This window comes from Salmo salar, chromosome ssa20, assembly GCF_905237065.1.
Source record: "Salmo salar chromosome ssa20, Ssal_v3.1, whole genome shotgun sequence".
NCBI lineage: Eukaryota > Metazoa > Chordata > Actinopteri > Salmoniformes > Salmonidae > Salmo > Salmo salar.
The window spans coordinates 45,090,110-45,105,836 of NC_059461.1; the positions used below are offsets into that span (position 1 = coordinate 45,090,110).

The 15,727-nt window shown below is 40.9% G+C and overlaps 1 protein-coding gene, 1 long non-coding RNA gene and 1 pseudogene across 2 annotated transcripts; 2 read left to right on the forward strand and 1 right to left on the reverse strand.

The window, feature by feature from the left end:
* Positions 1-502: 502 nt before the first annotated feature.
* On the reverse strand, positions 503-3,683 carry LOC106580674 (uncharacterized). The gene is made up of 4 exons (XR_001322942.2): positions 3,583-3,683; positions 1,453-1,664; positions 988-1,114; positions 503-802 (listed from the first exon to the last, which is right to left on the reverse strand). It is a non-coding gene; the product is annotated as an uncharacterized lncRNA (long non-coding RNA).
* On the forward strand, positions 2,410-6,903 carry lipt2 (lipoyl(octanoyl) transferase 2). The gene is made up of 3 exons (XM_014161983.2): positions 2,410-3,179; positions 3,286-3,531; positions 5,557-6,903. Exons 1-2 carry the CDS (start codon positions 2,735-2,737, stop codon positions 3,519-3,521), a joined length of 681 nt encoding a protein of 226 aa, XP_014017458.1. The 5' UTR covers positions 2,410-2,734; the 3' UTR covers positions 3,522-3,531; positions 5,557-6,903.
* A 3,095-nt stretch (positions 6,904-9,998) lies between these two features.
* On the forward strand, positions 9,999-15,171 carry LOC106580701 (glucose 1,6-bisphosphate synthase-like; annotated as a pseudogene).
* Positions 15,172-15,727: the final 556 nt, after the last annotated feature.

Below are 15,727 nucleotides of genomic sequence, written 5' to 3' on the forward strand. Positions count from 1 at the left end.
GCCCTGGCCACAGAGGTCAACTAGCTAGCTAGGCAGTTGTTTAGCTTTCTAGCACATTCATTCATTCGTTTGTAAACCATTAACAAGCTAGTTAGCTACCACATGTTCTTGTCAAACGTTCAACAGCGTAGCTAGCAACAACAAGATATGCTGAATAACAGTCTAAAAACCACTTGCGGGAAAATAAATCAGATTTGACCATTCAGACACAAGTCACATGGCTAGGAATCAGATTTGTATCTGACATCAAACCACCTGCAAAGGTGGTTTGAAATGTTGCTTGAAATATCTGATTCCATGTGCTTTTTGGCTGTTCAGACTGCAGGAAAAAGAACAGATTCGAATCAGATATGCAAATAAATAGGATTTGAGTCACTTCAAAATGCCAATGTGAACAAGGCTTTAGAGATCGGATTGCATTGTTGCCTCAGCTTCAGGCTTAGCTCAAGTTGCTCTCTACACTGCCCAACCACATCATAGCCAGTATTACGCAACAGCAATGTAATATTTTCCATTCTCATTTTATTTTGAAGTAGTGTTTTAAAATGTCAAACCATTTAATTTCAAAACATGTTGTACGTGTGATAATCATGCCAGTGTAGTTGGTATTGAAGAAAAGTTGGAGGAACATCAATGCAGACAAAGGGAGTATCTGTGAATGCATGTCTTATAATCACTGTCTTCAATTGCAAGATGATAAATGCCAAAGTGCATAGATAAGTGACTGTTGCGTTGATTTAGCTGGAAGTTTAGGCGCAGGACAAAAACTGAAGAGATTTAGAAGACGTGGGCGACACAGCATCTGAAAGAGAGACAGATGTTTTAATAGTAGTACTTTACATTGGCAACCGCTAAATCAATATTCAACACAATACAGCATTTTGAAAAGTACACATCGTAGCTCTCAAACCGAGCCTATGCATCACATTTTATGTACACACTACTACAGTAATTTTATAACATTAATCACGGTAGCAATAAACATACACAAATCCTTTTGCACATCCAAAAGGTCCAAATGGTAGTTCTGCTGACAGACAGACAGCACGGCAGATCCCACTGTAGTTTGAGCATCCCCATGGAATTGGAAATGCAGCTGCCTCATTTACATCACCTGTCATTTAAAAAACAGGATGTTTTTATTTGCCTTTGTATCATTTTAAGTATCTTCATTTTATTAAATTACCTTTCACATGTTCTTGAAATGTAAGTACAGAATTATAAATAGTTTCTTAGATGTTTATAGCAATTACGTATTTATCACCAGAGAAAATGTATCTGCTGAGCAACAATTAATAGTTTTACAGTATTGTAACAGTTTAAAGACTTGCAAATGATGGTCTGTGGTAAAACTAAATAGCAAAATATCACTCAAACAGCTAGATGAGTCAATAATAATTTCAGTAATTCTGACCTTGTCTGTTTCACAAGAGGGTAGTTTTCAAGACTTACATGTGATGGCCAAGAAAGCGAGGAGCACCAAGAGCATCGTGCAGTGATATTTCATGATGATTTGCTGATGTTGACTGTTCTTTAGAAGAGTTGCAATGTGACGGTTTCTCTCAGGCTTAGTCTATTCTTTGCAATCAGTCCCAGTTAACTTGATAAGGCTAGTAGTCATGAGTCAGAGCTTGTGCTTCAAATAAGGAGGGGAAAAAACTGACCTGGAACATGGGGACCAGTGGGAAGTACACATTGGAATTGAATCAAATCATGTGTAATTACATTAGCCTATTCTTAGATCGGCCCTTCTTGCTCTTGTCTGAATAATGTTAGAGCTACTAGTGAAAGAAAAAATGGATTCCGCCTGATGTAAGACTTATGCCTCCCCACTTAATTTAAACACTCAAGGAACCAATAAGGGCTGCATGACAATCTACATTTACTCCTTCATTCCATTCCTTTCATCTGCACTGATTTAAAAATACTGGATAGGTGAAAGCAATGTGGTGTGGGCCCCCTATCCTACCTGGCATATGCTTTTACCAGTCCTGTTTTTTCAGGTCAGTGTAGATGGAGGGAAATTGACAAGAAGGTACAGTAGGTACCACCTCTACCCCCAACACCCAGTCCTGGTTCAGGTACTGATGAAATCAATGTATCATTGTCTCCATATCCTGGATCTAACAGGACAGATGGGTGAAAGCAAGGAGTTGCATTAACTTTCACAAATCCACTATAAGCCTACCAGATTTTACCTTAGGGAAAGGCGCAAGGAAGTATGCATTTTCAAAATATTCAGAGGGGGCCACATAAATATTTTGTCTCTGATGTTGTTCGAACACTAAAACGCCAGAGGGCGGTAACGTAACCCTCTGTGCCTCATATCAGAAAGCCTTGCGGTTACAACCCCGTCCAGTTGGTGGCGATAACGCACCACTCAGCTGGTTGAACCACCATTAAATATAAAATAACGAATCTAATATGGCTGCGCCCATGGCATGGATGTCAAGTATGCACACTATTGATTATGTCGCCATTGTCCAGTCATTATCAAACAGACTACAAATGATGTCAATTTAACATTAGTCGACCAGCGACGTTCAACGTATCTGCCCCCATCTACAAGTTCTCGACACTGGATAACCTGCATCATGGATGCAACGTTCGTTGTGAGAGGCGAGCTGTATGGTCAGTGTTACTACTGTACGTTATGTTCTTCACAATAGAAACGTGGCATTGTCTGTCTTCTGAAAACCTTGAATAAGGAGTTTACACTCAATTATCATCAAAAATGTACCCTTCAAAAGCAGCAGTTGAAGTGATCCAGTTGGGTCGTATTTCCTATGGGCGTGCATTACAGGTACAGCAACTCTATGTCAGGAGACATCTGGATTCTAAAGACAAATTGCACAATGCGCTGCTACTATGTGAACACCCGCCAGTCTACACCATTGGGATCAGACAGGCACTATACTCATTCGAAGAGGAGCAAAGACTCAAACTCCTTGGTGCTGAATTCTTTCGTAGCAACCGTGGCGGACTCATAACGTTCCATGGTCCAGGGCAGTTGGTGTGCTACCCAATTCTCAACTTGGGCTGCTTCAAGAAAAGCGTGCGATGGTACGTGTGTGAGCTGGAGAGGACTGTCATCGACCTTTGCAGAAAGTATGGGATAAAAGCATCCACCTCCCCAAACACTGGGGTCTGGGTTGGAGACAACAAGATATGTGCCATAGGTAGGTTAACCTTCTAAATGAATGATTACCCCATTTTTGCAATGTTTACAACAACAAAGCTACAATATGTCATTCTTGATATTACAGTCAATGTTTCCTCTTTCAGGAATCCATTGCGGGAGATACATAACATCTCATGGCTTGGCACTGAACTGCAACACAGACATGGGCTGGTTTGAAAATATTGTGCCTTGTGGGATTGTAGGGAAAGGTGTCACATCCCTCAGTCAAGAACTGGGAAGAGATGTCTCTATTGAAGAATCCATCCCACGACTGCTGGAAACTTTCAGTGATCAGTTTGACTGCACACTGCATCATGGAGAATATTCTAATAATGAATAAACTCTGCTCGGTAAATTTCACATGTATATTTTCGCAATCATAAAATGTTGTCCTCTCTCACCTGTCAGCTAAGAAACTATGTTTCCCAGATTGTGCTATGAGGTCGTACGTCCGCTGTTTGTTATGGTGGGGGTAAATGTGGCGGTCTAATGCACTGCGTCTCCGTGCTAGAGGCGTCACTACCGGCCGTGATTGGGAGTCACTTAGGGCTGCGCTCAATTGGCCCAGCGTCGTCCGTGTTTGGCCGGTGTATGCGTCATTGTAAATACGAATTTGTTCTTAACTGACTTGCCTAGATTAGTAAAGGTTAAAAATAATAATAATGTAGCGCGACTGAAGGCTACTAGTTGGTCGTCACTAGTTACCACAGTCACAAAGTCATAATGATGGCTAAACCCCGACTATTTCTAAAATGTAATAGATTTTAAAACGAACCTTAACCACACTGCTAACCATAATTTAAGACCAAAAAGCTCATTTTGATTTCATGAATTTTTACGACATAGCCAATGTTGACTTTGTGGCTGTGGTAACCGAATCTCAGTCTGCTAAACAAGGACTAAGGTAGCGAACTAACTAGTTTAACAGTAATAAAGACAACTTGAGTGCCAAGATAGGACAAGCGTGGTAATGCGGGGCCATTATGTTGCTACGCTAGATAACTAATTATAACGACCGAGTTTACTGCGTTTCAAGGGTGATTACCCCAGCCAGATGACCACTGCAGATAAGATGGCATGGGGTAGCTAGTTAGCTCGGTCGCTCAACACCACCACCACTCTAGCGAGTCAAGCTAGGTAGCGTCCTAACGGTTTGTTAGATAAGAAATGTATTATCTTGGCTGATGATTATATTTTAGATATGTAGCTAGCTCTATCTGTTTCGGTAGCCAAAGCAAACAGACGTCAAGACCGATAACTAGGGACGTTCTGCCCTGCCTGGCCTATTGCTAGCCTGCTAGTTTTGTAAACTAACGTTGGTTAACGTTATCTACGTAGCTAGCTAGCTTGATGTTTTGCTGCACAATATCCTGCTATGGAGACTGGACCTAAATTGCCATGCAACTGGGGACGTGCGACTTGATAAGGCTATTTACCAGTGGATAAGGTCAGTGAGCAAAATCCATATGGTCTTCTGAAATCCCTGCAGTGTGTGTTTCTTGCATATTCGTGGCAGGTAGCCTAGCGGTCAAGAGCGTTAGAGCAGTAACCTTAAGGTTGCTGGTTCAAATCCCAAGCCCACTAGGTAAGAACATCTGTCAAACCCATATTGCTCTACATAAAATACTAAAATGTTAAAAATAATAATTTAAGTAAATGAGGGCAGGATCTGTTTGTGCTAACATTCCACTCCTTGTCATTATGCCAAACATTTTGGCATATGATAAGGGGTGGAATGTTAGCACAAACAAGTCTGGTACCCAGGCTACAATTGTACAGTGCCAGGCTCATGCAAAAAGTACAGTGCCAGGCTCATGCAGCCTCTACTCCACACCAAACACTTGCACTGCCACCCTAGTTTAGAAAGGGTGTAAAAGCAATGGATCTGTCTGACCCCTTAATAACTTGACTCGGACTGTCAGATGCAGCATGGAACTGTGAGAGCCCAGATCTACAGTACCAGTCAAAAGTTTGGTTACAACATGATTCCATGTGTGTTATTTCATAGTTTTGATGTCTTCACTAATATTCTACAATATAGAAAATAGTAAAATAAAGAAAAAAGAACTGGAAGGAGGAGGTGTTTACAAACGTATGACTGGTACTGTATGTCTAGATTTAATAGGATATTCTGTATCAACAAATGCTTATTTATCAAACAAGATTAGGCTACATTTAGCAACAAAAAATATTTTAGTTCAGTTCCAGTGTAGCTCAACCATAATGCTGAAGCAGTGGGTATTGTATATTTGACTCAATCAACAAGCAAGTTAGTCTTAAATTAAGTGGTGTGTAACTGTGTTGACATGACATTAACGATGTCGTTAAGAGAATGCTGAATGTGTAGCTAATTTGTGATGTTCTTTCCCATTCAGAATCGATGGACCAGAGCTCAGATAGAGGCCCTATTGCAGGATAGGCAAGTGGAGGAGCTTAGACTGTGCTGCAGGATGTCATTTGGGACGGCAGGGCTGAGGGCAGCCATGGGCGTAGGCTTTGCCCTCATAAAGGATATGACAATCATCCAGTCCACACAGGTTAATAATAGTTTCCTTCTCTGAGCAAGTTATGTTAAAGGTATAGACTCACTCAGCTATATGGCATTGTGTACAGGGGAGCGACTTCCTGGTTACAGATCAACAACAACAAAATTGGAAGAGCTGAGGTCCTCTGTGGCAGTAAATCATCAACCTTGGATTTATACAGTGCATTCGGAAAGTTTTCAGACCCCTTGACTTTTTCAACATTTTGTTAGTTTACAGCCTTATTCTAACATTGATTAAATTGCTTTTTTTCCCTCAATCTACACACAATACCCCGTAATGAAAAGGGGAAAAAATGAAATTTTAGCAAAAGTATAAAAATGAGATACCACATTTTTAATAAGTGTTCAGACCCTGTACTCAGTACTTTGTTAAAGTGCCTTTGGCAATGATTACACCCTCAAGTCTTCTTGGGTATGACGCGACAAGCTTGGCACACCTGTATTTGGGGAGTTTCTCTCATTCTCTGCAGATCCTCTCAAGATCTGTCTGGTTGGATGGGGAGCGTCGGTGCACAGCTATTTTCAGGTCTCTCCGGAGATGTTAAAGTCTGGGCTGTAGTTGGCCACCCAAGGATATTCAGAGACTTGTCCCAAAGCCACTCCTGCATTATCTTGGCTGTGTTCTTAGGGTCGTTGTCTGAGGGGGGTTGCAACTCAATATTAGCAAGGTGTTCCTAATGTTTGGTATACTCGGTGTTTGTATACACTGAGTGAGTGTACAAAACATTAGGAACACCTTGTTAATATTGAGTTGCATCCCCTTTTGCCCTCAGAACAGCCTTCATTTCTTGGGGCATGGACTCTACAAGGTGTTGAAAGCGTTCCACGTGGATGTTGGCCCATGTTGAGTCATGCTTCCCACAGTTGTCAAGTTGGCTGGATGTCCTTTGGGGGGGGTGGATCATTCATGATACACACGGGAGACTGTTGAGTGTGAAAAACCCAGCAACGTTGCAGTTCTTGACACAAATCGGTGTGCCTGGCACCTACCCCGTTCAAAGGTGCTTACAGTTGAAGTCGGAAGTTTACATACACCAGAGCCAAATACATTTAAATTAAGTTTTTCACAATTTCTGACATTTAATCCTAGTAAAAATTCCCTGTCTTAGGTCAGTTAGGATCACCACTTTATTTTAAGAATGTGAAATGTCAGAATAATAGTAGAGAGAACGATTTTTCAGGTTTTATTTCTTTGTCACATTCCCAGTGGGTCAGAAGTTTACATGCACTCAATTAGTATTTGGTAGCATTGCCTTTAAATTGTTTAACTTGGGTCAAATGTTTTGGGTAGCTTTCCATAAGTTGGGTGAATTTTGGCCCATTCCTCCTGACAGAGCTAGTGTAACTGAGTCAGGTTTGTAGGCCTCCTTGCTCGCACACGCTTTTTCAGTTCTGCCCACACATTTTCTATAGGATTGAGGTCAGGGCTTTGTGATGGCCACTCCAATACCTTGACTTTGTTGTCCTTAAGACATTTTGCCAGAACTTTGGAAGTATGCTTGGGGTCATTGTCCATTTGGAAGACCCATTTGTGACCAAGCATTAACTTCCTGACTGATGTCTTGAGATGTTGCTTCAATATATCCACATAATTTTCCTTGCTCATGATTCCATCTATTTTGTGACGTGCACCAGTCCCTCCTGCAGCAAAACACCCCCACAACATGATGCTGCCACCCCCGTACTTCACTGTTGGGATGGTGTTCTAAGGCTTGCAAGCCTCCCCTTTTTTCCTCCAAACATAACGATGGTCATTATGGCCTAACAGTTATATTTTTGTTTCATCAGACCAGAGGACATTTCTCCAAAAAGTACGATCTTTGTCCCCATGTGCAGTTTCAAACCGTAGTCTGGCTTTTTATGACGGTTTTGGAGCAGTGGCTTCTTCCTTGCTGAGCGGCCTTTCAGGTTATGTCGATTTAGGGCTTGTTTTACTGTGGATATAGATACTTTTGTACCTGTTTCCTCCAGCATCTTCACAAGGTCCTTTGCTGTTGTTCTGGGATTGATTTGCACTTTTCGCACCAAAGTACGTTCATCTCTAGGAGACAGAACGAGTCTCTTTCCTGAGCGGTATGACAGCTGCGTGGTCCCATGGTGTTTATACTTGTGTACTATTGTTTGTACAGATGAACGTGGTACCTTCAGGCGTTTGGAAATTGCTCCCAAGGATGAACCAGACTTGTGGAGGTCTACCATTTTTTTTTCTGAGGTGTTGGCTGATTTCTTTTGATTTTCCCATGATGTCAAGCAAAGAGGCACTGAGTTTGAAGGTAGGCCTTGAAATACATCCACAGGTACACCTCCACTTGACTCAAATGATGTCAATTAGCCTATCAGAAGCTTCTAAAGCCATGATATAATTTTCTGGAATTTTCCAAGCTGTTTAAAGGCACACTAAGTTGACTGTATGTAAACTTCTGACCCACTGGAACTGTGACACAGTGAAATAATCTGTCTTTAAACAATTGTTGGAAAAATGACTTGTGTCATGCACAAAGTAGATGTCCTAACTGACTTGCCAAAACTATAGTTTGTTAACAAGAAGTTTATGGAGTGGTTGAAAAACGAGTTTTAATGACTCCAACCTAAGTGTATGTCAACTTCTGACTTCAACTGTAAATATGTCTTGCCCATTCACCCTCTTAATGGCACACATGCACAATCATTGTCTCATGGCTTAACAATCCTTCTTTAACCTGTCTCCTCCCCTCCACCTACACTGACTGAAGTAGATTTAACAGGTGACGTCAATAAGGGATCATACAGGCTAGACCACTTTACAATGCAAGAAATTACTTTGTAGGCTAACTTCCCTTGCTAGTTTACAGCTGAAGCTAACATCAATTCACAAGTGCTTTGTTTGTGATTATGTGCCGTAACGCAGAATATGCTGATTGCCACAAAACATTTAATTCACTTAATCGGTCTCGTCACGTCGCTCCATCAGCCAGAGACAATCTATTTCCTGAGCGAACTGCATGTCTGTGTGTGTGTGTGAAAAGGGTCGCACCCCTCTTGCTTTCTGAATGACATTATTACTGGTTCTATGCAAATGTTGTTGATCAGTACAATAAAATGAGGCCTAAATGGAAGGGAAACATTATCTGTAGCTAGGTTTGTAAAATTCCTGGAACTTTCAATAAATTCCTTGGTTTTCCAGAAATCCTGGTTGGAGGTATCTGGATTTTTTGCTTATTCCCTCCTGGTTCTGGGAATCCTCCAAACGGGATTTAGGTAAAACTAGGTAATTGATTAAAAGTTCCAGGAATTTTGCAACCCTATCTGTAGCCCCATGAAATCAGCCAAAATCAGCTCAAGAACTCCATGCATGCACACACACTCCTATTGAATATGCATTCACCTGTGTTGTGAATAGGCCCAAGCCACAACTTGATTTACCCAGTTTATCAATAGAGATTTACATTAAAATAAATTATTACTATTTTGTAATGTAGTTCGATTGGTAAAAACAAAGTCAAATTGATTGTATAATTGATTGATTAATGCATACATGGCTGTGTCTGAAAAATGTACGTAAAAATGAAATTAAATAAATAGTATGAAATGATACTCAACGTTTGAACAGAGCAGTAGCTGAGTTTCTGTCTGGATTTGACATTTTGAACATTGAGATATTAAAGACATGATAGATCAGACTCATAGTATATTAAGGAGTGAGATCTGTAGGTAGACTGAGTGGCTGTGGAATGTGCTGGGTGGACGGGAGGAGATCAAAGGATTGCTATAGGGAGACATATGGACATCTGTGGACTAGGCGAAGGAGGGGTTGAGGTCAGATCCCCTGAAGGGAGTAATAAGGGTTTAGTATCCTGTTACTCTTTTCCTGAAGAACCATAAGATGTAAGGATTGGAGAGAAGGAGTGTCTTAAGTGTGATACATATATCTGTGATGGGAGAAATGTTGGGTTGTCTGAATTACAGCTGTACAGACCCTGTGGGCAGAATTAAACTTGGTTAAAGCTTCTCTAGAGTCTGTGTTATTTACTCTGAACAATAAGAACCTAACAGGATCAAGTGCCATTCTGTGACTTTGGCTAATATCGTTTTGGTATCAACTCGTGATGGTATCGAGTATAGTGATACTAACCTGGTATCGAAGGCAAAATTCTGGTATTGTGACAAACTGTCTCAAGGGGCAGAGCACCCACAGTCTAACAACCCACCCACCTACCAGAGTTTTCCTTACCTCCTATACAAAGTGAAAACATGAAGGTTAATGGGAAAACATTTTAAAAAAAAGCTATAGACATGGCCTCATCATTCCATTCCTCCTCACTGCAGGGTATGTACAAATACCTGGCCATGTCTTTCCCAGACTTTGGTAGCCGTGGCATAGTGGTTGGATATGACACGCGAGCGCAGGAAGCCATTAGTTGCAACAGTGAACGGTACTTTACCTCTTCCTTCTTTCTCATACCACAACTTGCAAACACGTATAACTGGCTACATATTAGAAAGTCTGATTCATGTAAATTAATAAAAAATTGGCTGTAAATATCAGTGAGCCTTTTAAGTTATCTAATAAATAACTCCTCGCGTATTGCTGATAGTGGCTTTGGCTTGCTCTGTGATAAAGTGTATAAAGAGGTCACATTCCTGCCTGAAGTTGTGTGATGGCAAAATAGTCGTGAATACAGATGGGCTGAGTGAGGACATTGATTCGATTCTTGACCTACTGTTAACTACACACATTTCGAGAGCCAAAATAAAAACAGGACAATCATTTTTTTAGGACGTGTGTAGGCTGTTTCTCAGTTGACAAGCAGGGAACCAAAAGCTAGAGATGTAGAATACAAGAAATTCGAGTTTGGAGCGGCGGGTAGCCTAGAGGTTAGAGCGGTAGGAACAATAGAATAGGCTAACATGTTTCAATGCCCATAGCATTATGAAGGAAATGGAACAATAGTACAGCCACTTTACAAAATTATGACCACTCTGGAATGAGTGGCCTAAAGCAACTTTAACTCTGGCTTTTTTCACACACATTAGATCAGGGACCACAACGCTAGTACAGTTCTCAAACTATATATATAAACTTGTAGACAAATACATGAAGATACATAAACAATAAACACATTAAATTATAAAACAGCACTATTGGTTAGAGCCTGTAAGTAAGCATTTCACTGTAAGGTCCTGTTGTATTCGGCGCACGTGACAAATAAACTTTGATTTGAACAGTTCTCGACAATAGAGAGGGAGAGGAAAGAGAGAAGAGAGCAAGATCAGGTGTGTGTGTGTGTGTGTGTATGTATAAGTACGTATGTGTAAGCAAGCATGTAATTGAGTACGTGTGTGTTCATGTCCACTTTATAATGTTCAGATACTTTTACAGTTCCCATACCTTATTTTTTTTCGCAACCTGAAGTCCCTGTAGAATTTAGTACAGCCATGGTGTTATGGAGCTCTCTCGGAATAGCTGTCCATCTATAAAGAGTTTGTCCACAATGATAAAGACATGCTTACCCTTCTCCCTTTGTTGTCTGTGTACCGGATACAGCCTCTTACGACGTTCGTTTATCTCCCTTATGAATTGGTCATTGAGACTGAATTTGGTCCCTTTAAGATCCCTTCCCTGCTTTTGATCAGCTCCTTTTGTTGGTAGTGTTCAAATTTTGCGATGATTGGTCGGGGACCCTTGGTCTTGTCGCTCCGAGCTCCATGTCTGTGTGCTCGGTGGAAAGCCACCTTGTTTACAGTCTCTATAGGAAGTTTCAAGGCAGATTGCATGAATGCTCTGATCGCGCCCTCTGGATTATTGGTTGCGTCCCCAGGAATCCCAGAAAAGAAATAGATTTTCACGCATGCTACGACTTTGTATGTCTAGTAGCGACTCCTTCATCACCCTGTTTTCCCTGAGTAGACAATCCATGTTGGAATCGTGGCTTTTTACCTTGGCTGTGAGTGTCTTGTTTTCTCTTTGGAGCGTGACATTTTCACTCTGGCTAAACTCTAAACTCCCCCTCAGCCCTGCTACCTCCTCACACAACTTTTCCAGTGTTGCATGGATTCCAGCCAGAGCACTAGCCTCTACTTCAATGGTAAGGAAATCGTCCGTGTCTGTAGATTAATCTGTTTTTCTTTTCTTTTTTGTCGGGTTAAAGTTATTTTGTGAGGTGGTCGGATCTTTCCATGATGGAGTATGTTGTTCCTCCATAGCGTAAAGCTGTTGGTACTCGTCGATTTCCCTCAGGATCTCCTTGGTATCCAGGTTGGCTCTACTGCAACCAGTTGTTTTAAAAGATAACAATGAGTCTTTCCCACGACGATGACAGGTGTCTGTAGTACAGCCAGCTAGCACTCGCGGAGTCCACGCAACAACAAAAAAGGAACACAAACTTTCAGTCCCAGCCGTAAAGGCTAACCGCGTCGTGGAATCGTTAGCAACAAAACGTTTGTTCTGATTAAACAATTATTTAATGAAAATGTTTTAATATAAGCAACAAACCAAGTGTAGCCAGTACAATGTTCTGTTACGCACTCTGATGATGTAGATGACGTCTAGGAATATACAGATTTATTGTTAGCTACAATACAGTTTCCCTGCTGAGATGACATGAGAAAAAAGCTCTCGACCTTAGCTTTGTCATCCTGTTCTGTCAAGGTGTGGATGGGAAGTCTTCACTGGTAATGAGCTTGCCGCTCTGCTGGGCTGGTGGATGCTGTTCAATTGGAAGGAGACTCACTCAGACCCGGCTGCTACGGAGAGGATGTACATGCTGGCCACCACCGTTTCCTCCAAGATCCTCAAGGCCTTTGCACGGATAGAGGGCTTCCATTTTGAAGTACGTAAGTTTACCTCCTCCAGGTAAATGAAGGATGGTTGAAGGTCAAGCAATATACACCCTTAACTGTATTCACTAGGAACCAAACAGAAGCAGAGAGAAAGAGACGAAGCGAGGCGAGAGGGATAACTGGTTCCAAAATCTGTCTCCTCCAGCAGGTGCCGTTTTTTTTTTTTTTTCTTCGCTTACCAAGCGAGGAGTTTAAATTTGTATAACAACAAATGTAATGGCGTATTTGCTACGTGAGGCTTATTTGATCGAATATAAGTTTCGTAATGCTTAGGTTGTTAAGTGTACTGATATAAGTAAGGACATGTCAACTTTGAGAAAAAACACTTTATATCGAATGGTCCCACCTGATCTTGCCTCCTGACTGCTAACTGCATTTTTTTAAAACATTATTTTCATTGTTAGAGCGACCACTTAAGCATCTGGTCAATATAATGGAGAATATGTGACGGATGGAAATGGGGACGGACCAACCTGAATTTCTCTAATAAACACTGTGTGCACTAATGAATGCACCTCTGTTCACTCTGTTTCAGGAACCATTGCCTGGTTTCAAATGGATCGCAAAGAAAATACACGAGTTGGCAAAAATGGGGAATGAAGTGATTTTTGCCTTTTGAGGAGTCTACAGGTAAACACATCTCTTTGTTCTTACAAAATGTGATTTGTCCTTTATGGTCATTTGAAGCTAGTATAGTCATAGTTGTGGTATGCACTAATGCAAACAATTAACGATCAATCCTGAACATAAGGTTTTATCAAATTATTTTGAGTTGATCCTCCTTTGGATCAACCTATTTGCATATGTTACATGTCAAGTTGCCTTTATTGCATATTATAGAAAATGGTTTAATTGAATTGAGAATATGAAGCGAAATTGTTAACATTTGCAGTTGTACCAAATGGGTTGATCAGTACACTGTTTACCCGAGGTACAGGCAGGAGGGAGAATTGCAGTGACCATTGGACTAATATTTGATAAATATTCCCTGATATGTGTTTTTTTTGTCTGGTGTGTTTCAGGGTTCCTGTGTGGCAGCATGGTCCCAGATAAGGATGGAGTGAGTGCAGCTGTGGTTGTGGCAGCTGGAAAACATCTTTGAAACGTAGGTGTCATTCCAGGTTCCTCCTATACCCCGTGTTCTGGTTTACTGTTTATTTGGTGTCACTTTACATTAAGTGGCCTAAAATCCCTGTATCTACATGGTAGTCAGACAAGTACAGAGGAATAACTAGGGAGTAGGTACACATTGTTCCATAGCACTTACAACTGTGATACCATACCATGACTATGTAACTTAATGTTACACGGTATACCAAGACTTCGGGTACTTTTTTGATACTAGAACATGAAAAATGGTTTGGTAGTAGAATTGTTACTTTCGGTACTTCTATCAAATAAGTCTCACGTTGTATAATGACTGAGCGGATCATGTCTGTTTAGTAATTTGTCCGAATTTTCTCAAAGGGGGCAGTAGTAGGCTAGGCTTCTTCATCTTGCACATGCAATGGTGAGTACGCTGACATAGCTCAAGCCACTTGAGAAGCTAGGAGTGTGAGAGAAGATAGAGAGAGATATAGAGCTTCTGCCAACAAAATGAGTAACAAACAGCAAAATCAGACAACCCCATAGTAGAATAGTTTAGCTATTTACCTAGTCAGCTTGTCATTGTGTGTTCCAATGTGACAAATTCCTCTCGAGGCACATTCAAGTTGCGAGTGAAACAGGCAGGGAACCATGCATTCTAATAAGCAGTCAATGCAATTGCGGGAAAACACTTTTGATGCCATTTTGATGGCTTTCAAAAAAAGGAGGATTCCATCTTTCCATCGCTACCTCATTTCTCAACTCCTAAAAATGAATGCAAACTGCACTGTTTTAAAACAGAGTATTTTAGTTAAAAAAAGGCAGTTGGTGCTCTGTAAATTCTCTGTGACTGCATAGGGTAGACCGGGGCTAAATGTAACAAAGGTCAATTGTAACCAGTAGGCCTACATTATACTCACTGTTTATGCAATTTTTTGAGGGACATTAAAAAGTCATCATTATGTTTAGAGTTTGGGATCTAGCTAATGATTAGCCCAATGGGGTATGCATATGGGAACCCCATTGCTTCAGCCTATTTATCATCAGCCTGTTCAGTCTATTCAGCATCAGTTGGGCTACAGATGATCATGCTTATTGATAATATGGCCATGTATAGGCTATGGTAAAAGTGTCAGTCCTGATTTCTTTTTTTTTAAATTCTTTTTTTTTTTATCAATATGTTATTGTGTTTAGTTCTGGGGAAATGAGAACTGACCTCAGTCCTTCTACAAACACATTCTCCCTGCTTACTACTTTTGCTGTGGTATCGTTTTGATACCTAGTATCATGATACTTAACCTGGTATCGAAGTAAAAAATCTGGTATCGTGACAACACTAATTTAACTACCATAGAAATACAAATAGTTTCTGATAAATGAAAGTTTGTGGTGTACTGTATTTGCACCATAAAATTGGGCCGTTTTTATTTCAGCTTTAGCCTGTTAGGGCTAGGGGGCAGTATTTACACGGCCGGATAAAAAAACGTACCCGATTTAATCTGGTTATTACTACTGCCCAGAAACTAGAATATGCATATAATTATTGGCTTTGGATAGAAAACACCCTAAAGTTTATAAAACTGTTTGAATGGTGTCTGTGAGTATAACAGAACTCATATGGCAGGAAAAAACCTGAGAAGATTCTGTACAGGAAGTGCCCTCTCTGACAATTCCTTGGGCTTCTTGACTCTTTTTATTGAAAACTTAGGATCTTTGCTGTAACGTCACACTTCCTACGGCTCCCATAGGCTCTCAGAACCCGGGAAAAAGCTGAATGATGTCGAGGCAGCCCCTGGCTGAAAAACATTAGCGCCTTTGGTAATTGGTCTATCAGAGGACAATGAGACTGAGGCGCATGCACGAGGCGACCCCATGTTTTTATTTTCTCTCTCTTTGTACTAAAACACAGATTCCCGGTCGGAATATTATCGCTTTTTTACGAGAAAAATGGCATAAAAATTGATTTTAAACAGCGGTTGACATGCTTCGAAGTACAGTAATGGAATATTTAGAATTTTTTTGTCACGAAACGCATCGGGCGCGTCACCCTTCTTTACACTTCGGATAGTGTCTTGAACGCACGAACAAAACAGAGG